This window comes from Ailuropoda melanoleuca, chromosome 8 (genome assembly GCF_002007445.2).
Source record: "Ailuropoda melanoleuca isolate Jingjing chromosome 8, ASM200744v2, whole genome shotgun sequence".
Taxonomy (NCBI): domain Eukaryota; kingdom Metazoa; phylum Chordata; class Mammalia; order Carnivora; family Ursidae; genus Ailuropoda; species Ailuropoda melanoleuca.
This window is the reverse complement of record NC_048225.1, coordinates 16638708-16662917: the sequence shown is the minus strand read 5'-3', so window position 1 is coordinate 16662917 and position 24210 is coordinate 16638708. Positions and strand designations below refer to the sequence as shown.

General features: G+C 39.2%; 1 protein-coding gene across 2 annotated transcripts in view; it reads right to left on the bottom strand.

Annotated features, from left to right (window-relative positions):
* Positions 1 to 24210, bottom strand: part of LOC100467394 (tubulin-specific chaperone cofactor E-like protein) — a 160432-nt gene that overhangs the window by 73748 nt on the left and 62474 nt on the right. The window contains exon 9 of one of the 2 annotated variants that reach the window (XM_034665990.1): positions 9970 to 14027. The exons of the other annotated variant lie outside the window; for it this stretch is intronic. Coding sequence (XP_034521881.1) covers positions 13709 to 14027 — 319 coding nt within the window. The 3' untranslated portion in view covers positions 9970 to 13708. Of the gene's footprint in view, positions 1 to 9969; positions 14028 to 24210 lie in introns of those variants that run through there. 2 annotated transcript variants of the gene reach the window in all.

The window sequence follows — 24210 nt, the reverse complement described above, 5'->3', positions numbered from 1 at the left end:
TCTCTGTTCCTTGGAGAGTCCAACTGGCCCCTTGGAGGTAAAATGACTACTTTGGAGGGGCCAGGTGTTCCTCCTCCCAGGAAAAGACCTCTACTCTGGGTGATGGGTCTCCTTTCCTGCCCACAGGGCTGCAGCCACTACCATTAATAAGAGGCTTGCAGAATGCCTGATCCACAGGCAGAGAATTCCATGCAAAATAACATCTGACTAGGGGAGCCACTTTATAGAAAGGGGATGTGAGTGTGGACCGTGACACAGGATCCACTGGCTAAAGTACAAATACCATGACACAAGAGATACCAGCCTGATCAAGCATTGAAAGGAAATGCCGAAGGAGCAGGGGAGGCACCACCTCGGAGATAATACTGAGAGGATAGGATGCTACCCTCCAGGATGCTGTGTGTGTATTGAGTCAGAGACTTTTGTATGATGCAGTGTCCCCCATAGGAAGACTATGTGGATCTGGGAACCAACGTGTGGAAGCAGAGGTGGCCCCACTTGCCACTATTCCCAGTGATTACTAAGGGACTTTGTGCTTCCCACCCCTCATCTCTGGATTGGGCAGTTTGATATCATGGTCCCCAATAGGGCTCACTCAGCAGAGGACACAGCAAGAGTCCCACAGAGCTATAAACTGTGGCTGTGGTGCTGCTTGGGCACTTGGGCTCTGTGCTCAGAGACTAGCAGGAAAGAAGATGAGCTACCATCCTGTTAGGAGTCATTGACCCCAATAAGCAGGAAGAGGTGGGGTTGCTGTGATATGATAGATTCAAGGGATAATGTGTGTGGAGCTCAGGCGACCCATTTTGGTGGCTCTTAGGACTCCCTTGCCCGTGTCTGAGCAGCATATGGTTCCCAGGGTCTCAGACTACTTAGGAATTAGGGTTTGGGAGAAACCACTAGGTAAACACTGAGACGAGCTTAAGTGACAGCTAAGGTGATAAGATGGATCGTGGAAGAGGGAGAAAATGGGTACTAGTTGTGACCCTGAAATCAACTGCAGTGCCGGGGCTCTGGTTCATTCCCCTAATTTCCCTCTTCTAAGGTTCCACTCTGGAAGAGAGGGTCACAAGAGCGTGAGAGGAGCTGGCCCTCATCACCGAGAACTGGGTCTACATGTTGCATGGAGTGGTCTGCGGTAGATAGAAAGGAGAACTTCTCAGATCCCCCTTCGAGAAAGGAACGCTCTCCTGCTACAGGGAGTATGGTTAGCTGACAGCTTCCAGCTGTTGGCTCCTTCAGTATTTACATCAGTGTTCAAGCTGAAGTTATGTTCTTACTGTGTTTCCCCAACTGATGACTGAGAAAAGCATTGGTCAAGGGCCCCAGACAGGACTGCTCTTTGCCCCAGAGCATCGTACTGGCCTGGCAGACTGTCAGGTCCACAGCATGGGCTGCGGCCCCTCCTGTGCAATCCTTCTTCCCCTTCACTTTCACAGGGGTTATTCCCCAATAAGCCTTTTGCACTTCTAATTCTACCTTATTGTCTTCTTCCCAGAGAACTGAATCTGGGATGCTGGTGTCTTGAATATACAAGCCCTCTATAACGGAATGTTTTACTTTGTTGTATAATCTGCCATGGTGGTTGCAGATATTTCTGTAGTGTTGTTGTTTCTATCCCTTAACCACTGATTCAGTGATGTTTGACTGCCTACATATAGTTCAGTAAGATGGTTAGATCTAAGGCTATACTTACATTCTCCCTGAAAAAATGGTAGTTCTCCATAGCAGGATCCTTGAAATGAATGAGGTGCTTTGGAAGCAGTTATGTTCCTGAAGACTTCTCCTATACAGTAAAGACATTCAGAATGAATTGATTCTGAAGGGCATCACATCTGGATGTTTGCTTCTCTTACTGCCTTGGAATCCTCATTCTTTTTTTTTTAAATTTTTTTTATTGTTTTATGTTAGTCACCAGACAGTACATCCCTGGTTTTTGATGTAAAGTTCGATGATTCATTAGTTGCGTATAACACCCAGTGCACCATGCAATACGCCCTCCTTACTACCCATCACCAGTCTATCCCATTCCCCCACCCCCTCCCCTCTGAAGTCTTCAGTTTGTTTCTCATAGTCCATAGTCTCTCATGTTTCATTCCCCCTTCTGATTACCCCCCTTTTCTTTATCCCTTTCTTCCCCTACCGATCATCCTAGTTCTTATGTTCCATAGATGAGAGAAATCATATGATAATTGTCTTTCTCTGCTTGACTTAGCAGAGAAATGCTTCACTTAGTATTATCTCCTCCAGTGCCGTCCATGTTGCAGCAAATGTTGAGAAATCATTCTTTTTGATAGCTGAATAATATTCCATTGTATATATGGACCACAACTTCTTAATCCAGTCATCTGTTGAATCCTTATTCTTAGACATTTAAATTAATGTTCATAAAATGGGATGCTTATGTAGTCTGTTGGGTTTTCATTTTTTTTGAATTAAAAAATTAAATGTAATTGAAGTATAGTTATCATAAAATNTGATAGCTGAATAATATTCCATTGTATATATGGACCACAACTTCTTAATCCAGTCATCTGTTGAATCCTTATTCTTAGACATTTAAATTAATGTTCATAAAATGGGATGCTTATGTAGTCTGTTGGGTTTTCATTTTTTTTGAATTAAAAAATTAAATGTAATTGAAGTATAGTTAACATAAAATATTAAATTAGTTTCAGATGTAAAACACTGTGATTCAACTATTATTCACATTACAAAATGCTCACCATGATAGGAGTATTACAGTATTTTTGACTATATTCCTTATGCTGTACTTTCAATCTCTATGACGTATTTATTTTATAACTGGATGTGTGTACTTCCTAATCACCTTTACCCATTTCATCCACCCTCTATCCTTTGGCAACCACCAGTTTGTTCTCTGTNAGGTAAACACTGAGACGAGCTTAAGTGACAGCTAAGGTGATAAGATGGATCGTGGAAGAGGGAGAAAATGGGTACTAGTTGTGACCCTGAAATCAACTGCAGTGCCGGGGCTCTGGTTCATTCCCCTAATTTCCCTCTTCTAAGGTTCCACTCTGGAAGAGAGGGTCACAAGAGCGTGAGAGGAGCTGGCCCTCATCACCGAGAACTGGGTCTACATGTTGCATGGAGTGGTCTGCGGTAGATAGAAAGGAGAACTTCTCAGATCCCCCTTCGAGAAAGGAACGCTCTCCTGCTACAGGGAGTATGGTTAGCTGACAGCTTCCAGCTGTTGGCTCCTTCAGTATTTACATCAGTGTTCAAGCTGAAGTTATGTTCTTACTGTGTTTCCCCAACTGATGACTGAGAAAAGCATTGGTCAAGGGCCCCAGACAGGACTGCTCTTTGCCCCAGAGCATCGTACTGGCCTGGCAGACTGTCAGGTCCACAGCATGGGCTGTGGCCCCTCCTGTGCAATCCTTCTTCCCCTTCACTTTCACAGGGGTTATTCCCCAATAAGCCTTTTGCACTTCTAACTCTACCTTATTGTCTTCTTCCCAGAGAACTGAATCTGGGATGCTGGTGTCTTGAATAAATTTACAAGCCCTCTATAACGGAATGTTTTGCTTTGTTGTATAATCTGCCGTGGTGGTTGCAGATATTTCTGTAGTGTTGTTGTTTCTACCCCTTGACCACTGATTCAATGATGTTTGACTGCCTACATATAGTTCAGTAAGATGGTTAGATCTAAGGCTATACTTACATTCTCCCTGAAAAATGGTAGTTCTCCATAGCAGGATCCTTGAAATGAATGAGGTGCTTTGGAAGCAGTTATGTTCCTGAAGACTTCTCCTATACAGTAAAGACATTCAGAATGAATTGATTCTGAAGGGCATCACATCTGGATGTTTGCTTCTCTTACTGCCTTGGAATCCTCATTTTTTTTTTTTTAAATTTTTTTTATTGTTTTATGTTAGTCACCAGACAGTACATCCCTGGTTTTTGATGTAAAGTTCGATGATTCATTAGTTGCGTATAACACCCAGTGCACCATGCAATACGTGCCCTCCTTACTACCCATCACCAGCCTATCCCATTCCCCCACCTCCCTCCCCTCTGAAGCCCTCAGTTTGTTTCTCAGAGTCCATAGTCTCTCATGCATCATTCCCCCTTCTGATTACCCCCCCTTTCTTTATCCCTTTCTTCTCCTACCGATCTTCCTAGTTCTTTTGTACCATAGATGAGAGAAACCATATGATAATTGTCTTTCTCTGCTTGACTTAGCAGAGAAATGCTTCACTTAGTATTATCTCCTCCAGTGCCATCCATGTTGCAGCAAAATGTTGAGAAATCATTCTTTTTGATAGCTGAATAATATTCCATTGTATATATGGACCACAACTTCTTAATCCAGTCATCTGTTGAATCCTTATTCTTAGACATTTAAACTAATGTTCATAAAATGGGATGCTTATGTAGTCTGTTGGGTTTTCATTTTTTTTGAATTAAAAAATTAAATGTAATTGAAGTATAGTTAACATAAAATATTAAATTAGTTTCAGATGTAAAACACTGTGATTCAACTATTATTCACATTACAAAATGCTCACCATGATAGGAGTATTACAGTATTTTTGACTATATTCCTTATGCTGTACTTTCAATCTCTATGATGTATTTATTTTATAACTGGATGTGTGTACTTCCTAATCACCTTTACCCATTTCATCCACCCTCTATCCTTTGGCAACCACCAGTTTGTTCTCTGTACTTATTTATTTAATTTTAAAGATCTTTTTATTTCCTTGAGAGAGAGGGAGAGAGAAAGAGAGAGAGAGAGCATGAACAGGGGGAGGGACAGAGGGAGAGGGACAAGCAGACTCCCTGCTCAGCAGGTAGCCCAATGCGGGGATCGATCCCAGGACCCCAGGACCCCAGGATCATGACCTGAGCCATCCAGGTGCCCCTGTTCTCTGTATTTATAAGTCTGTTTCTCTCTGTTGTTGTTACTCATTTGTTTTTTTAGATTTCACATATAAGTGAAATCATATGGTATTTGTCTTTCTCTGTCTTATTTCACTTAGCATAACACCCTCTAAGTCCATCCGTGCCATCATGAATGGCAAGCTTTCTCTTTTTTATGGTTCAGTAATATTCCACATCTTCTCTGTTCATTCATCTATCAATGGGCATTTAAGTTGCTCCCATACCTTGGCTATTTTAAATAATGCTGCAATAATATCTTTTTGAATTAATGTTTTTGTTTTCTTTGGGTAAATACTCAGAAGTGGAATTACTGGATCCTTTACTGATACTTTTAGTTTTCTGAGGAACCTCCATACTGTTTCCCACAGTGGCTGCACCAGTCTGTATTCCCACCAACAGTGCATGAGGATTCCCTTTCCTCCACATCCTCAACACCACCTGTTATTTATTGCCTTTTGGTACAAGCCATTCAGTAGTTTTGTTTCTTCAAAGCGAAGTAAAAAGCAAAGAACAAAAACCTGATGTAAAAATTATCTCTAAATTTTTTCATATATATTAATATCATGGTAATAATCACTTAATTGCAAGCTGAAAACATCAGGAATTCAAACTGTAGCACAAATGATCTGGGATCTGTTTTTTAAAGAATTAATATTATTTGTCTTCAAGTAGTATTTCTTTTCGTGCTGGCCTTACTCATTCTAGACACTGAGCTTGGATAAACTATGAAATATGGCTTAATTATAAGAAAAAATGGCATTGGATCTTTGAAAACCACATTGAATGACACTAATGTTTATTGACTAATCAGCCAGATTCTCTAGATCTAAGATCTAATAAAAGATGTCATCTCTGGAATCCAAATAAGCCCTCAAAGATATTTTCTGAAAACAACTTTAGTACCTGTATCTAGCCAAGGAGTTTGAAATAGTTAAATTCTAAGAGGACTCATATAACCAAAAAAGCTCACAATTGGCATTATTCTAACATCCCTGCCAGCACATTAGCAATACAGCTGGGGTGGGGGGAGTGCAGACACACTATATTCCCTATTCACCATGCAGTACCAAGTAGTTCCTCTAAAAGAATTTCCCTGATCTGTAAGAAGCAGCTCTGATCAAAGCTTCCTGTAGACAATAAGCAGAGGGTATCAGGGCTATTAATCCATCACTTTTCAAGAGCACTCAGCTGAGACAAATGCTCCTACATTGTTAAGGATAAATAATACATATACCTTCTCCTGCAGAGGTGAAATCTTGCCAATGATTAAAAATTAGATTCCAGCGGAAAGATGGCTCGTAAGATAGACGATGTGCATGGCTCATGCAAATCTGTAATGTGTTGAATTCAGGTGCCTGGCTTTGCATGCCTAATTGGGGAGGACCCTATCTTAGGTGCACAAACCAGGAATCCTATATCCAGAACAAGGTCAGTAAAGTCTTTGACTTTGCAGGGATGTGACAAATAATAAAGCCAGGGAAAAAAAAGTTCTTTTTATGTATCTGTAATGGAGAACAATTTGGCAATATCTACCAAAATTACAAACACTTTGACCTTTTTATCCAGCGTTCCCACTTCTAGAAATGTATTCTACAGATTCATTTCAAGTATGTGAAAGAACATATGCTGTTTACTGCAGTGAATTAACATAGTAAATAAGAGAGGAAGATTGGGATGGAGGGAGAGAGAGGGAAAGAGGGAGGGAGAAGAAAAACTCAAACGTCCATCAATGAGGTTTGAGTCAAACAAATTATAAATTATGTCTATAAATGGAATATTATGTCTAATACTGCAAACAGAGGACAATGTGATTCCCTATGTACTGCTATGGAGAGATCTCCAAGATACATTTCAAGTGAAAAAAGCAAGGTGCATGTTAGTGTATAATACGCTAACTTTGCTGTATAAAAGGGGAACAATATATATTATTTGCTATTATTTGTGTAAACTCTGGAAAGACACATAAGAAACTAATAAAAGGTGAAGCAGTTAGAGCGGGATTTTCCAATGAACACCATCTTTACGTTGTTTGATTTTTGAACCATGTGAACATTTTCTCTCTAGAAAATAAATTCAAATGGTTTTTGAAGAGACTTCTTTTTGCAAACGAATTGAAAATCAAACCAAACCAAATTTTAACAGAGCCAAAGCAATTCATGATGTCCCGCTTCTACTCTTTAATAGTGGAGTAAAGCTTACATCTACCCTCAAATATATCAGATATTTCAGATAACATTTTTTCTCTTTTGTCTGCATTTTTTGATGTCTGCCTCCTCTTATTCTCATTTAACACCTTAATTGTATTACTTACAGTGACTACGAAGCATTCAAGGATGAAGAGTCTGTGTAAGATTTGACACACTGAAATTGCATCGCAATTTTTTGACAGATCTAGATCTTGCAGCCCATAATAGATAGCCTGTCTCCTCTATTTTGTAAGCAACATTTATATCCTTCGCAAGGCACTCACTTACATTTTAAGGAGGAACAATAGCAGTGACGGCCTCATCCTCTCCTGTAACAAAACATTTGCAACAGATTGCATTTAATTATAAAACTTTTTTTCCTCTATAAACACCCATTTTAAGTCTCAACACTGTTGCCTCTTTGATAGAGATCTGAGTCTGAACTGACTGACCTCTCTTACCTTTGTTTACTGAAACAAAGTTTTAAGGTTCTAGAATGTCCTCAGGTTAAAAATCAAATTCTCAGTTTTCTTGCATCGTATCACTGTCTCGTTTATTCTTGTCAACAGTGCCTGTTGCAAGTGCCCGAGTGGCACATCAGAGGGGCAGGGAGGACAGCAGATACATACCAACGGTCGTCTCACAACTCTGTACGTGGTATGGGGACAAACTCCAGTGTGGGTTTGGAGCCCTCATGCACATCAGTGATTTTGTTAGAGAGCAACTCAATTTAGCAAATGGATATTGAGGAACATCTTGTTTTAATGAGACATAAAGACTGCCAATAAAGGTGTGTGTGTGTGTGTGTGTGCGCGCGTGTGTGTATGTGCGTGTGCAGGGGTGGAGGGTTATGGAGAACTTCAGCAGCAAGTACTACATAATAGCTGTCAAATGCACGGATCCCACAGCCCAATTCTCTGGGTTTGAATCCTGGCTCTGCTAACCAACTGTGTGACTTTTGGCAAGTCACTTAACCTCTCTGTGTCTCAATCTCTTCACTAGTAAGAAGATGGGGATAACCACAGTGCTAACCTCATAGGGATGTCATGAAGACCAAATGGGTTTAATGCAGGTTGAGCATCTAGAATGGGTCCTGATTGATAATAAATGTTCATTATTAGTGTTTAGAAGAAACGTCAGAAACAAACATGGTGAGTTTGGACCCCTGGCAAGGATTCATACGACCAGCAACTCTATCCACTGACGGCTCTCCTTCCTCCTGGGTTATGAGTTTGTTACTCCCCTCTTAATATGTGTGCCTTCAAATAGAGTGCAAGCAAATAATTCAGGTGCCTAAACCACATTGAAGAAAAGCATAAGACAAAACATTAAACAGTTATTAGTAATTCTTATTTCAAGAACTGATTTCCTTTCTTTAGTTTGCTCTGTTAGGATCAATTATTATGTAGGTCACTGTTCCAGTGTTTCGAAATATAGTTGTAAAAATGCCACTGACTCGGCAGAATAATGCTAAACTGTATTAGTGAAAACCCCCAGTTGTGTTGTTCTTTTTAGTTCAGAGTAAGGTGGGAGGCTAGCACAAGAACCTCTCCTGTATATTATATTCATATATATAGGCAAATATATGTATTTGAGCATTTTAATAGATGTTTGTTAAACTACACAGAAAAGCTAAAGATTTCCAGGGGTAGTCTCAAATTTTTGAAGGAGAGGAATAAAAAATTCATCATATTTTAGGGAGTTGAGTATGGTGTGCTATTCCTGTCATGGATTAACTCAGTTCTTAAATCCTGGTGACATTAAAAAGTTAAAAGTAAATGGAAGTGGCTGGGTGCTCAGTTGGTTAAGCATCTGCCTTCAGCTCAGGCTGTGATCCCAGGGTCCTGGGATGAGCCCCCAGTCCTGTCTCCCTGCTTGGCAGGGACCCCACTTCTCCCTCTGCCTCGCTCTCTCTCTCTCTGATGAATAAAAACTTAAAAAAAAAAAAAAGATGAAATGACCGATACGGGTTTTAAAATTTATCTGGGTGAATTTGAGCTCTGAACTTCTAAGTGGGAGGCCACAGATAAGTAACTTCCTTTTCAGGGGAGAGTTGGAAAGAGAAATGTGACTTCATTTCTTGAAGGTTAACCTTCTTGATTTACATGCCTTCTAGTAACTGGTGGGAGTCACAGTATCTTTCAGTCCAGTGGGTATTGGATGTCTTGACATGTCTACCTTGCAAGTATACTCGGAGAAGCTCACAATAAATATTAACTAAATAGCATTTAGTATAGAAGTTAGAAGTATACTCTTTGAAATTTGAGTAAGAGGCAGGAATATTTAAATTTAAACAGATCATGATATAGCTTCTGGAGCACCAAAAAAGAAGTTAATGGACTCTGTCTTCTAAATACAGTTCTTGGACCTTCATTCTTGATATAAGGTTAACTATAAGGATAATTATAGCTTACCAAGAAATTATTGATAAGTGGATAGGGTTCAAGTGTATAAAACTCTAATTCTTATAGAAAATTATTTTCTGAAGGCAAAAAAGTGTCGCTTTAAAAAATGTAAATTTTTAGTGCATCAAATTGAGGTTTCCATCCTTACTCAAAAAAGAGGATGTCAAATATCTCAAAGGGAGGTCTTTATCCTTAAAAGAATAAAAAGGGAGTATCAAGAACATGTTAGAAGTATAAAAATTTGCTAACACAGAAGCAATGACACACGTCCCACAAATCTTTGTTTGGCAGTTTTCATTTCTCACTGGCGAAATTTCACTGAAATTTGTCAAAATGGTCCAATTCGTCCCAGCTTTGGCCAATTCCCCAGAGGACTCAACCACAGCAGTGATGTCAACCTTTAGCTATATAAAAATAAGTACGTATCTTGACCCCAGAACTCCAGAAAAAATCAGAACACAAAGAGAAAGTGGACTTGGATTTTTAATTTTTTTAAAGATTATCTATATATATATGTATTAATAAAAAGTGCAAAGAATAGACCTTCATGTTTAAATTATATTCTAAAATAAAATATATATTTCCATTAGCTGCAGGAGACAACTGGCAAGTAAAGAGCCTGAGAGAGCCCAGTCCCTCTCCATCACTACAATGGACATATTATAGTAAGGAAGCACCTATGAAAATAGAGTGTTCACAACACATCTGGTAACACAGAGAGCTTCTGCGTGTACTAGAAAGCAGTTTGTTTGCGTTTTCAATCTAACATGAAGGGAAAAATCAAATTCATAAACAGAAATGACATTGCTTAGAACAATCTATTATTTTGTATTCCTGTTTTCTATGCCCTAGAGCCTAGCACTTGCCACGGAGCAAGTCGAGCTCACACGTGCGTTAGGAAGAGCCATCAACAGCGTGCCTCGAATGGGGGTCAGTTCCTTGTGCAACCAGTGTTCTCTGGTCGGGACACCGCTGACTTAGCAACACAGCTGAAACATCTGGTGAGGACTGAACTTGCATTTCTTTAAGTGAACAAAATTTTAGAACATAGCATCATAACATGTGGCTCTGTTATACATAGCTTATGTTTTGGGCTTCTTTTCACCCAAAGGTCCTAAAGAAACAAGGTGGTATAGGATATCCGCTGCTTTCTCATGTACTTATGGACATGGTGGCAATAGGTTGCAGAAACAATAGAAACTTTTAAGAATCAAAAAAAAAAAAAAAAAAAAGACACGAGACTCTAAACTTTTTTTTCCTCCTTTAAAGCAATCTGAGATAGTTCGACAATTCCATTTCAAAAGCTGATTTCTGTTGTGGCTTCAACAGCTACGTGGGGGCACAGAGGATCCCTTGGTTTTGATCTGACTTTCTTTTATTACTCCTTTCCTTTCTCTCCACTGAAAAGAATTTCTATTTTAGAAAAGATACGTTCTATACGCTGTGCCTGCAGCAACATATCTGTAATACTGGCTCTGTCAGCATCTTGCCTTATAAATGCCAATAACAGGCTCTCGCTGCACGTGGATGAAGTCAATGTTAAAATACAGAGAAGCAGCTGCCATCGATTATGCATAACTTTTAGACTCAAAGGTCCATGGTCTCTTGTCTCCTTCTGTTTGGCCTGTTATAAAAATAATTTGGGTTACAAGTGTCTACACAGCACCAATTTTATTTCAAAAGCAGCATCTTTACTCCGCCGCCCAAATAAATCTACAAGTACACATGCTCAAATAGCTTTTCTCTTTTACTTCTGTTCTGTAGCTCGAAAAGACCAGTAATTGCATTAGACTTTGTCTCAATCAAAAATTGTTCAGCAATTATTAAAACCATCAATTACAATGCCCTAAAAATACCCACATCCACTGAATTAGATGAGAAGTTCCCCTGACATGCAACTGTATAATAGAGGAATGATGCCTGCAGTTGATGGACACTGTGTTCTGTCCTAACAGAAGGAAGAGGTCTCTAATAGTAAAAAAGCATCTCATAAAACTTTGTCATATATAAAATATCTTATCAATTGTGACCATTCCACTTATGATTAAAGCACAACCTACGTGTTTGCTCTGCCTTCTGCTGTGGGACAGTCAGGGGTCACACAACCTCAAAAAATAAGAGTGCATCTGTTTCCCAGGCTGACAAAAGCGATGGGCTCAATTACACTGTTTCTCTCTCAAACTCATCTGCACTCATGCGCGCATACACAAAGCACCCACAGTTTTTTTCTTCATGACACTGTTGCCACACTCTTTTCCCGCTTCCAAAAATCTGTCAGGAAAATGTGACTGCAAAATAATTATTCTCGTCTCTACCCAGCCTGGATCTCCGTTGCTCATTCTTGTGATTTTGAAAGATCAAGTCTGCGGCAGAAGGAGAACAGGCTTCATTCAACTTTCTCAAACCCTTTGGTTTCCACCTTTAATGTTACAGTGAATGTAGACTTGACTCAGTAGGCCTGGGTCAAAGGCTTTACAGATACTGGACCTGAAGTGCATTAAGACAGTAAACCTCTGCTGTTATGGCATAGGAAAAATTTAAAAAGTAGCAATAATAATCACAACTCCGCAGATGTGAAGAATTTCCAAGAGTCATCTAAAAATTTCATAAGAAATCAAAGAATTTTGTAGGAGCGGTAGAATCCCATAACAAAGGTCAAAAGGTCAAATGCAATCAGATAATGATCACATTCTTGGAAAAATACTTCATGTGCACATAGCCTGCCCTTCGTGATGCCAAGTCTTCCCCGAGGCTCCCATCTGTAAACATGGCGGACCAAGAAAGACATCTATCACAGAAAGGGGTTACCCTGATTAATGAAGGGCTACGAGAACAAACGCAAAGATTTCAGGGCAGGTGAGGAACTAGCTTTTAAAGAAAAGTGCTTTAAATAAGCTTCTGCAAAAAATATGACTTGGAGGCAATTCTGAAGTTTTGACACTTAGACTTTACTCATAGATTAGGCAGAGTTGTTCTTAGGGAGGGGCAACTAAGTTGAAATGTAAAACAAAAAGAACTGTCCAATTACGCCTTCACAGAATCCCAGGGAAGAACTGGGAATCAGAACTCCCTTTGATTAAGATTTCCCACTTTTAATGCAAAGTGCAAGAGCCAGGGCTTCAAATGACTGCACGGGCAGGAAAGTCACAACACGTTCTCCTGGACGGCTTGACTTCTCTCCTGCTCTGTTCCCTCACATACGCCACGGACAGACTGCTAGCTAATTCCCTGCTCTCCCCGCACATATATCCATTACTCTCCTGGGTTCTTCAGAAAGTCAGGCCTCTATTCCCAATGGCTTAAAGTAATGAGAAAGACAGCTAGTGATGAGGAAATACATTCGACAAGCAAAATGAAAGAACTATGGAATGTGACACGTTTCGTGTTATGGAAGTGAGGGTGGACGTCATGTGTGCGGGACACTGAAACGGACATGGTTACATACAAAGGGACCAGGCTGCTCTGCCCGTGTTGCCAAGGACAGCAGCGAGTCTTCCTGGAGATTTAACTCTCCCGTCGGCTCCTCTTCAAGATCCTAACAGAGTTACAGGTTCTAACGGAATACCTGAGTTCAGAGTCAGGCTGAAAAACATATAAAACGTTAAAATTATTTCAAAAGGGAGAAATGAAGAAAAAATTGCCCACACTGAGAAATGAGAAGTTACTTATGGACAGAATAAAACTATTAGGTAAACACATGCTGACACGAGACAAAATGAAAAACTGAACCAAAATAGGAAAGGAGGGAGAGAGGGAGGAACAAACAGAAGAACGGGGGGAGAGAAATGCTGGCCCTTCCTGTCAAGATCTCTGCTCCTGATTTAAATCCCACAAGTTACCCTTCTGAGGGGGGACACACTGTTCATGCTATCTCCACAAGTGTACCTAAATGGTCATGAAAACCAAGTGGTAGACACAGCCCAGTGAACATAGTAAGAACTCGGTGATTTCTTGGTCATCTTTCACGAAGAAGGGCACATGGACTGGAGATGTGGCCAATTCTGCTGGCTGAGCTGAAGAAATCTGTGGTAGAAAATACCAAAAACAGCCCCCTACCCATCCTAGGGGGAAAAATATACAAAACCCCCCAAAACCTAAACAAAATAAAACAAAACAAAAACAGCCTTCTCCCTCCTAAAGAAAACCACATTGGAAACAAATGCCCTGCAGGAAGTTCTTATGTATGTGTTTTTACAAGGCTGGTCGAGGTTATTTTGTTTTGGATTCCACATAAATTTTATCTCCATCCCTAATGCCAAAAGAATGCAGTGCCCGGGAGCTGTACTTCATTTCCTCTGGGCCAAAGGGTGCTTCGTGGTCAAAATAGTAGAGAAGCATGTTGCTTGTGGGTAACTGCACCAGAGTTTTTAATTGTTTCTTTAGTTCTGCAACTGTTTGGTCCAGACGAATGCTCATTTCTTCCACCTGATCGTTAAAGTGGACTTCTACTTTCGCACTGCTCTGGGGTCTTAGGTCCACTTCTGCCAAAGGCTCCAACTTCCCATATTTTGTGATCAGTTCATGATACCTAGAAGGATAAAAGAACAGTGTCAGCTTAAGCCACTAGCACATGAACCACGGACTTCTTCAGGACTATAGGTAAACCGTACTGCCGCAACCCCATTCTAATGTCCTCTCCATCTGTCTATCTGCCTGATGAACTATGTGTGCATCCGTGATCTGATATGGTGGCCCTTTTGAGGCCACGGTAAAACCACATCCTTGTGGATAGGAGAAGAATTTGTCCTAAAGACGGTCACCATTGCTGCTGTTAATCGTTATAGAAGAATAGACTCAGGGAGGAAAGGAGAACCTAGAAAAGTAGACACCACAAGGATTACAGAGAGGTCTCATCACTCTGTCGAACTTATTTTCTTGGGTGTCATCATCAAGGGCCTATATCTAAGCACATGTTCCTTGGTGACAGATGGGAAGATGGAAGGAGGCCAGTTTCTGACCACCAGAGAAGACAACTTACAAACAACAACAACAAAATCTAATTGTATGTAAACTGTTAATCCAGCTTTTTCAGTGATGCTTTGCTTGAATGTTCCAGTGTAGTTTCATTGGCTATAATACAAGGTCTTTGTGGAAGAGTCAAGAATACATTCTTGTGGGGGCACGTGGGTGGCTCAGTCAGTTGATCGTCCGACTCTTGATTTCTGCTCAGATCATGATCTCAGGGCTGTCAGAGTGAGCCCCCCATCGAGCTCCATGCTGGGTGGGGGAGGCTGCTTGAGATTCTCTTTCCCCTTCTCCCTCTGCCTCTCCCTACCCCCCCAACTCTCTCTCTCAAATCAATAAATAAATCTTTTAAAAAAAGGAATACATTCTTGTGAAAAAAGTGGCAAATGTCAAACGAGGAATACAAGTTCCTTGATCAAGGCAGGGATAAAGAGCAAAAGATACCAAGAAGAAAGTGAGTTGTAGAGGTGAAACTAGGGCCCACAACGTCAAGTTTCCCATGTGGAAAATCCTGTCTCCACTGCCAGCCTTGGAGGATTTAGGCCTGATTTTACTGAGGAAGCTGAGCAATTTTCCACAAACCAGAGAAGGAAAAAACGATGAAAAGACCTCATATTAGCTTTATTATAACCAAGACATACTGAGGTTAATTCAGGATCAGAATACAATGGTCATGTAAGATTATTCCCCCACCTTGTTTTTGGCTTTAACTCAGTTAAATCAATGTGATAAGGTTGGGAGGAATATTAAAGATGTAGTAAGATGTGTGTGGGTAAGGATGGAGGTAATCATTTTCATTAAAGGGAGTAACAGGATAAGGTAAAATAGTACCGGCGTTGGAGTCAGAAGATCTGACTTCGGAGTCTTGACTCCGTGTTATAATTAGCTGTGTGACTCATCAAATCAATCTCTTTGTATCTCAGTTCCTCATTAGTAAAACTGGGATTAAAAAGTCTGCCCTTCCTACCTTACAAAACAGTCAAGAGAATTATATAACATAGTAGATGAAGAAGTCCTTTGTAAATTCTAAGTCTGCTTACAAATAAAAAAATAAACATTACGTTCCTATTCTGGAATTTACATTATCAAAACACACATACCCCTTTAGAAAATAAATGACTGAAATCTATTTAGAGCTTCTTGAGAAAGATGGTGTCGTGATGAAAGAGATTACAGAATCTTCTCCCGGAACTTGTGTCAAAGATAGCATTATTTAAAAGGGTAAAAATATCGCCAGCAACAATTAACAAAAGAAGAGAAGGAATAGCTTTATTGTGATAGGCTTTATTCAAAAGGAACCAGAAACCATGTACTACGAGGTTCTGCTAAGCAAAGACCCTAACCCAACCCCCAGAATCCATTATGGAGGAAGAAGATAAAGAGTGTGCTAACACCTCCCAATTTAGAGAAAATTGGGCTAAAGGGCTAAGGAGTGAGCCAGGAGGAAGCCTGAGGAAACACTTGGGGACTAGCAGCCTCTATATCCCACTACCAGGATGTCAGGATATTAGCAAAGGTGAACAAAACAAAACAAGCCCAAACGAGCAAAAAGCAAAATTATCGGGACTTGAAATTTTTCAAGGCTCCAGATTGAAAAACTGAAATGATTCAAACTCTAAGGGTATGTTTTCCTACGTCTATCTCCTACTATACGCCTTCAAACAAGTAAAATTACGCTACGATAATTTAACACAATTTTAGAAAAGACAGCAGAACCCAAGGGGCCAAATAAAAGCTGAACCCGACTGCAGAGATGTTTTCCCTCCAGACTACAGAAAAGTAGAATTGTAATACCCCTGCTCTCAAACTCTGCCTCCGAGGGACAAAAGAAACAATGGTGAAGGGGTCAAGGAGAGTTTACTTATACTATGTTTCAGTAAAGAGATGGTCTGGAGAGAGGTGGCCACTTGTAAGCATAAGCGAGGAGACACATACCACAACCGGGCACATACCACAGCAAGCGGAATAAAAGAAAGAAACACGCAGTAAGTAAAACGCACAGGCAGAACTCAATTTGGAAGAAAAAAATAATTGAAGGCAAGAGGTCTAGAACTTATTAAGTGCATGCATATAACAAAACAGGAGCTCAAAGACAAATGATAAACAGAAGGAGATGAAAAGAAAGATCGCAGAGACAGTGAAACAAATTGAGGAGCAAAACAATGCCACAGCTGACCAAATCAATAAATTAGAAAGCATGACCCAGGAATATTACACCTCGCCAAGTTTTGTTCAGAGAGAAATTTAAAAGGCAACTATTCTGAAACAAGAAGAACTTAGGGAACAGGGCACCCATGCATCCTTCTGAAAAAGAAAAACACCGCTCAACAATGAGATTAAAGAAATAGTGCTAAACCCTAAGTCTATTTAAATACAAAACTACCACTTATAATTATATAATTCTAGACTTATTTATATTCGGCACTATGGCCAACTGAATTAATCTCAACCATAAACAGATTTGTACACAAAATTATGACCCACAGGCAGAAACTGGCCTACTTGCTACAACTGGCCAAGTCCATCTACAAATTAAATGACCTATAAAGTAGGACACTGAGGTCCCATAGTTTTCTCAAAATCAAAACAACCAGAAATAATTCGCTGTCACTCCCCAACCATCTTTTCCAGTCTTTCTTATGTCAGTAAACAGCACCAGGGAACAACAGTAGCTTGACAGTCACCCTGATTCCTTCCTATCCCTCTTCCCCACCATTCTGATTCAATCAGTTGCCATGTGCTAACAGTTTGATTCCTAAATATTTCCTGAATCTATGTGCACCTCTCTTGCCCACTTGTTGTAAATTCAAGCCACTGTCATTAATAACCTGGAATGCTAGAACATGCTGTAGATAGCTTCCTCAGGATCTGTTCCAGCCTCCTCTGGAATGCCTTCTTTTCGTACTGCTGAGACTGGGAAGGTAAAAACAGCATTTTCCACACTCTTTTGCAGGTGAGCTTTGGCTTCTGTCAGTTACATTCAGCAGCCTTGGGGACAGATATAATGGATCTAGCAGACGGTGTGGGCACAGTTTGGGGGTAGGCTCCCTAATTACCAAACTGCAGTTCAAACACTGTGTTCCTGGAGTTAACACCCCTGGCAGAAGTTTGCTGAAGCCCCTGACCCAGCACCAGGGACAGCAGCTTCATGAGTTTCTCCTTATCTGATCCTACTAGAGGCAGCAGTGCCATTGGTGGGTCAGTTCTGTGGTAGCATTTTAAGGCAATCCTAGCGACACAGCCCTTCCAAAAATTTTTGTTAAGCATCTAATCCCTGTATTAAATCCCTTTCTTCTTAACATACCTAGCATGACTTCTGATATCTATAACCAAATCCCAATTACACTCCTTCCAAAGGTTTCCCATAACTTCAGCATGGCCCCAAACTGACCCTTGTCTACATTACAGGCAAAGTGAATGTTTTAAACACAAACGTGAGCACATCCCTCCTCTACTGAAAATCACACAAAGCCCATCAGGATAAAGGCTGAACTCTTTATCATGATTGTGGAAGGCAGAATTTTGCCCCCCACAATCTTTATCCCCTGGTGTTAGTCTCAAGATTATATAACATTAAACTGCACTGTTGACCTTAAGAAAGGGGGATTCACTGGATGGGACTAATCTAATCATATGAACTGTTAATAGCAGAGAAGTTTCTCCAGGCAGCAGCAGAAGAGGAAGTCAGAGAGATTCTAAGCATGAGAGAACTTGTTTTATCATTGCTGGCTTGAAGACGAAGGTGGCCACATGGAAAGTAGGAGAAAGTACAGAATTCTGCCACCATCCTGAATGAGCCTGCAAGGTGATTCTTCACCAGAGCCTTCAATAATGAACACAGCCCTGCTAACCCTTTGATTCTGGCCTTGTGGGACTCTAAGCAGAGAACCCAGTTAAGCCACTTTGTGCCCACACTTCTGACTCTAAGCAGGTATTGTTCTAAATCACTAAGTTTAATTTGTTAAGCAGCAATAGAAAACTAAGTGACTATAAAAGGCCCTTCAGTATTTGGTTCCTTCATAACTCTCCATCCTTATTTTGTACCATAAACCGTACCACTTCTTCACCTGCCTTTCTACTTGTTTAAATCTTAAAATCAATGTTTATTTATTAATTTGCAGTAAAGTCAATAGACTTCTGTATGGATAAAAGTTTTGATATGGGCTACAACAAATATTCATTCTTTATTCTACAAAAATGAAGGAAAATATCAGAGTTGTATATCACTACACATACTAAATATGCTCCCTTAAAAGTCACATAAGTAAAAGTTATGACATTTTTTTAGAGGGTGGGGAGGGGCAGAGGGCCAGGGAGAGAGAGAATCTTAAGTAGGTTCCACGTCCAGTGTGGAGCCTGACAGGGGACTTGATCTCATGACCCCAAGATCATGACCTGAGCCAAAATCAAGAGCTGGACATTTAACTGACTGAGCCACCCATGGGCCCCTAGAAAGTATGAAAGTATGATTTTAAGATAACATGTTTAATCCCCATTTTCTTATTTTGTATTATCTAAGAAATCATGATTCTACAAAATGCCCAGTAAATTTCAGAAACCAATTTCTTCCTAGTCTTCCAGTTTAGCTATTTTATTCATTATTCAACAGTCCATCCAAACTGAACTATAGCTGCAAACTTGGTATTATCTGAGCTTTTATCATCAGCCCCAAAGCTATAGTCTTGAGAGGTAAATGGTTTCTGATGACTAAGTATTCTTTAAAATGAATAATCTTGATTTATATTAATATTCTCAATCAGTATTTCTATCTGGTTGAGAACAGAAGTACTGATTGAGAATATTAAACACCATTCCACCATGACCTTCTAACAGAAAATGACCAGTCACAAGAGAAATAAAATTTACTACACATGGCATAAAGACCAACATGACCACATGAGCAACTGAGAATGATAAACGGAAACCAAACACGAGGTGCAACCTTGTGAAGACACCACCACAGGAAAACTGGCATTGTGCTTTTTTCTTTCTTCCTATTAAATAAAAACACCTACTGAGATAACAGCTTCTTCCAATTTTAAGGGTTTGAATCACGAGCAGTTAGAAAACAGGCTGCCGGTAAAGTGGGGCTGAAGGTGGCACTGACAAAGAGGGGAATGGGGAATGGAGCCAACCTTAGTGGAGCGAGAGGAGCTCCACTTCTAGGGCACATAGGCAGGCCTTCACACACGAGGCGCTCCTGGGCCGTGGCACACCTGCCTAATGTGACACACGAGCAGATTTCAGTAGCACGACGGTCAGGCTGCGAGAGGTACGCCCCTGCTTCCTATAGCCCATTTTCATTCCTGATTCCTAAGATACCTGACAGCATTTCCTCAATCACAATTCAGTCACAGGTCTATGATTCCAGAATAAATGAAGACTTGACACACTACTTAGACTGCAGTTTCCTACCACAAATCTTAGTCTGAGGGCAAATTTAGAATAAAACCTAAAACGCAAAGATGAATGGAGACAAAAGGTTAACTGAGTCTTAGCTCTGAGTAGCCTTATAAACTAAATAATACAAACAGTAAATATTTTACATAATATTTAGGAAACTGGAGAACTAAAGTGAGCTTAGACCAGGCTTTTAGGCAGCAGAAAGCTTCCGCATTTGGATTTCATGTTTCCATTTCCATAAAAGGTATAGCTACAATCTCAAGGAATATCCTAGAGAAAAGTGATGGGATTTACATTTTATGCACGCGCCCAACCCACAATGGAATAATAAGTATCTGGCCCTTACAACTGCCTAGAGTTATACTCAAAGGTGGTTTGTGTATAGTCTTAAGCTAACAATTCTGTTAATCTATTATTCCTCAAATGCAGACCCATATTGAACCAACTGGAGTCTTTATTTTAAATAACACTATCTTACTACAAAATAAATCCTAATACATACATCTCTCTCTTTAAGGAATGTGACAAATAGGAAAAATCTCTGATGGTTCATTTGTTTTGGTTGAACCAAATCACCTAGGTATAACTAGAAAAAAAACATTCATTTAGTTTACTTTGTTTCCCAAGGTATTATGAAAGATTCAAAATATTTTCCAAACATCTGATTGCTGTTGTTTAATCTCTCTTGCTATGGTATGCTTCCTCTCATTTCGATATGCTATCATATCACAGCATATCAAAGAAATTTCCTTAACATTCTACAACGGGGCTTTTACACACTACTGAAACAGTTCTCTCAAGGTCACCAATATAATACTTATTAAAACACATAAACATCACATCCTAGACATAGAAAGGACTTTAGAGACCATCTATTACATATTTTACAGATACAGTAACTTGGGCCAGTTTGTTAACCCAAAGTCTAGTAGCTGGTGAATAGAGGGTGGAAGGTAGAACTCAGGTCTTGCTCTCATACCATCATTCTGTCTTGGTTCTCATCACTTCAGTGGTTTGCTAGAGTAATGAATACTGTTCTAGAAATTCTCTTCTTCTTTCTGCATTTTAAATGCCCCTTTCAATCTCTTTTTATGGGTTCTTATTCCTCTTTTGACCATCTATACTTGGGTAGTTCTCAAGATTCCTTCCTGGATTCTCCTCCCTTTTCTCTTTATGATCTTCCATCACAGATCTCATTCTCTTACTTAGCTTAAGCCATAGATGTTTTCCCACTTGTCTTCTTCAAGCTTCTGTGTTTCATCTACCTCCAGAAATATTTATTCTCACGTTTCATACATAGCAAAGTATCTTGAACTGAACTTAGTACTTTTCATATAGTATTTCATCAAGGTTTAAGTCATAGAATTTGTTTTAACTCACTATTTTTTAAACTCAAGTGCTGTCAAAATTACCTAGTGAATGGATAAACAGAATGTGGCTGATTCATATAACAGAATACTATACAGCAGTTAAAAGAATTATTTTGATCTATATTTATCAGTATGATTAGGACTTTGATCAAAACGACTCCATAAATTCACATTTTAATACACTTCTGCTCCAAACATAGAGTAAAATGGATAAAATATGAAAGGTTGAATCCCAAGAAGACATAGCACAGGCTCAAAAATAATAGACATTTCTACAGACCAGACACAGAAAAGAAATACAAAGCATACAACTAACCACAGAACCACTGGACTCCAAATCCAAAGCAGGCAATGGGAGTCAGGAGCTAAAGTCCTGTTAGACAAAGGAGATTAAAAGTGCTCCATGGGAGAGAGTTTGTTTCACTGCATGAAGCAGGGGTAGGGTTGGAGGGATGTGAGGCTGGACATAAAATATGACTGCAAAAAACTGCTGCAGATCCACTGCCTAGGGCTACCTCTTTAGAGCAAAGAATCTAGACAGAAGAAGGAAAAAGCTCTGCCACCAGGAATTGCATTAAACCACCTGCTGCCTAGGTGGCTAGATATGTACTAACTGCAATTACTGTGTGACAGGAGTCTGGGGAGCTAGTTAGAAACAAATGCAAAGCCATTAGATAGGGAGAGGTAAATTCAAACAGGATGTGTGTATGTACCTAACAACACAGCTTCAAGATAATGAAGCAAAAACTGATAGAGCAGAAAGTAAAAATAAATCCATAATTACAGCTGGAGACCTTTCTCAATAATTGATAGAACAAGCAGACAGAATACTGTTAACAATATAAAACACCTGAATACTCCTAAAAACTTGACCTGACATTTATAAAACACCCTTCTCAACAACATTAGAACATACATTTTTTTTTTCTAGTCAGTATGGAGTATTGACCAAAACAGACCATATTCTAGGCCCAAAACATACCTCAATAGGTTTAAAAGAATTAAAATAATACAAGTATGTTATCTTACTATGATGAAATTAAACTAGAAATCATTAACAGAAAGATAGCTGGAAAAACCCTGAGTATTTGGAAAACGCACAACACACTTGTAAATAACCTATAATAGGTCAAAGAGAAAGTCACAAGGGAAATTAGAAAATAATTCTGAATTCAATGAAAATGAAAATACAGTATACAAAAAGTATAGAATGTAACTAATGTGGTGCTCAGAAGCAAATTTATATAATTAAATGTTTATAAGAGAAAGAAAAAAGATCTCAAATTAAGATCTAAGCTTCTACCTTAAGAAGCTAGAAAAAGATGATCAAATTTAACCCAAAGCAAGACAAGAACTAGTAAAGATATGAGCAGAAATCAATGAAATAGGATGCAGAAAAAAAAAATAGAAAACCAATGAAACCCAAATCTGAATTAAAAAAAAATTAAGTACTTATTTAGAGAGAGAGTGCACACAAAGAGGGGGAAGGAGCAGAGGGAGAAGGGNATGAGCAGAAATCAATGAAATAGGATGCAGAAAAAAAAAATAGAAAACCAATGAAACCCAAATCTGAATTAAAAAAAAATTAAGTACTTATTTAGAGAGAGAGAGAATCCTCAGCAGATTCCACATGGTGCCTGATGCAGGCTTGATCTCATGACCTTGAGATCAAGACCTGAGCTGAAATCAAGAGTTGGATGCTTAAGTGACTGAGCCACCTAGGTGCCCCCCAAATCTGGATCTTAAGGTGAGCAAATCTGATAAATCTCTAGCCAAACTGATCAAGGAAAGAAGATACCAATATCAGAACTGAACAAAGGGATATCACTACAAACCCTATAGATATTAAAGGTTTAAGATAAGTGAATATTGCGAACAACTTTATGCCCATAAATTCAATAACTAAGATGAAATGGAGGAATTCCTGCAAAGACACAAACTACCAAACTCATTCAAAAGGAACAGATAGGGGCGCCTGGGTGGCACAGCGGTTGAGCATCTGCCTTTGGCTCAGGGCGTGATCCCAGCATTATGGGATTGAGCCCCATATCAGGCTCCTCCGCTATGAGCCTGCTTCTTCCTCTCCCACTCCCCCTGCTTGTGTTCCCTCTCTCTCTGGCTGTCTCTATCTCTGTCGAATAAATAAATAAAAGTTTTTTTTTTTTTTAAAAGGAACAGATAACTTGAATCATTATATAAATAAATTTAATCATAGTTAAAACTTGCAGTAAAGAAAACACGAGGTACAGATGGCTTCGCTGACAAAATTCTATAAAATATTTAAGAAAGAATATTAACACTACAGAAACTTTTTTTAGAAAAGAGGAGCAAAAACTCACAAACTCATTTTATGAAGCCAGTGCTATCCCAATATTAAAATGAGAAAGACATTGCAAAAAAAGAAAATTACAAAACAATATCCCTCATGAACAGATGCAGAAATCATTAACAAAATATTAGCAAATGAAATCCACCAATGTATAAAGAAGAGAATACATTATAACTAAGTGAAATGTATCCTGGAAATTTAAGGCTGGTTAAACATTAAAAAAAATCAGCTAATATAATTCACCATATTGACACACTGAGAAAAACTGCATATATTTTCAACAGATGCAGAAAAAGAATAAGGAAGGAAAAAAATAAAAATTTAAAAAGTCATATGGATTGGAAAAGAAAATATACACTGTGCCTCACAGACAACATGACTGTTTTCAATAAATTTACAAAAGAACTACTCGAACTAGTAAGTTTACTAGCAAGGTTGCAGAATACAAGTTCAATATACAAAAATCCCATGTATTTCTACATCTAGCAATGAATAATCAAAAACTGAAATAAAAAAAGTACTATTTATAACAGGACTAAGATACATGAAATCCTTAAGTATAAATGTAGCAAAATACGAGTAGGATATGTGGAAAAATACAAAACACCAATGTCTGAAAGAAATCAAATAAGAAATAAATGGAG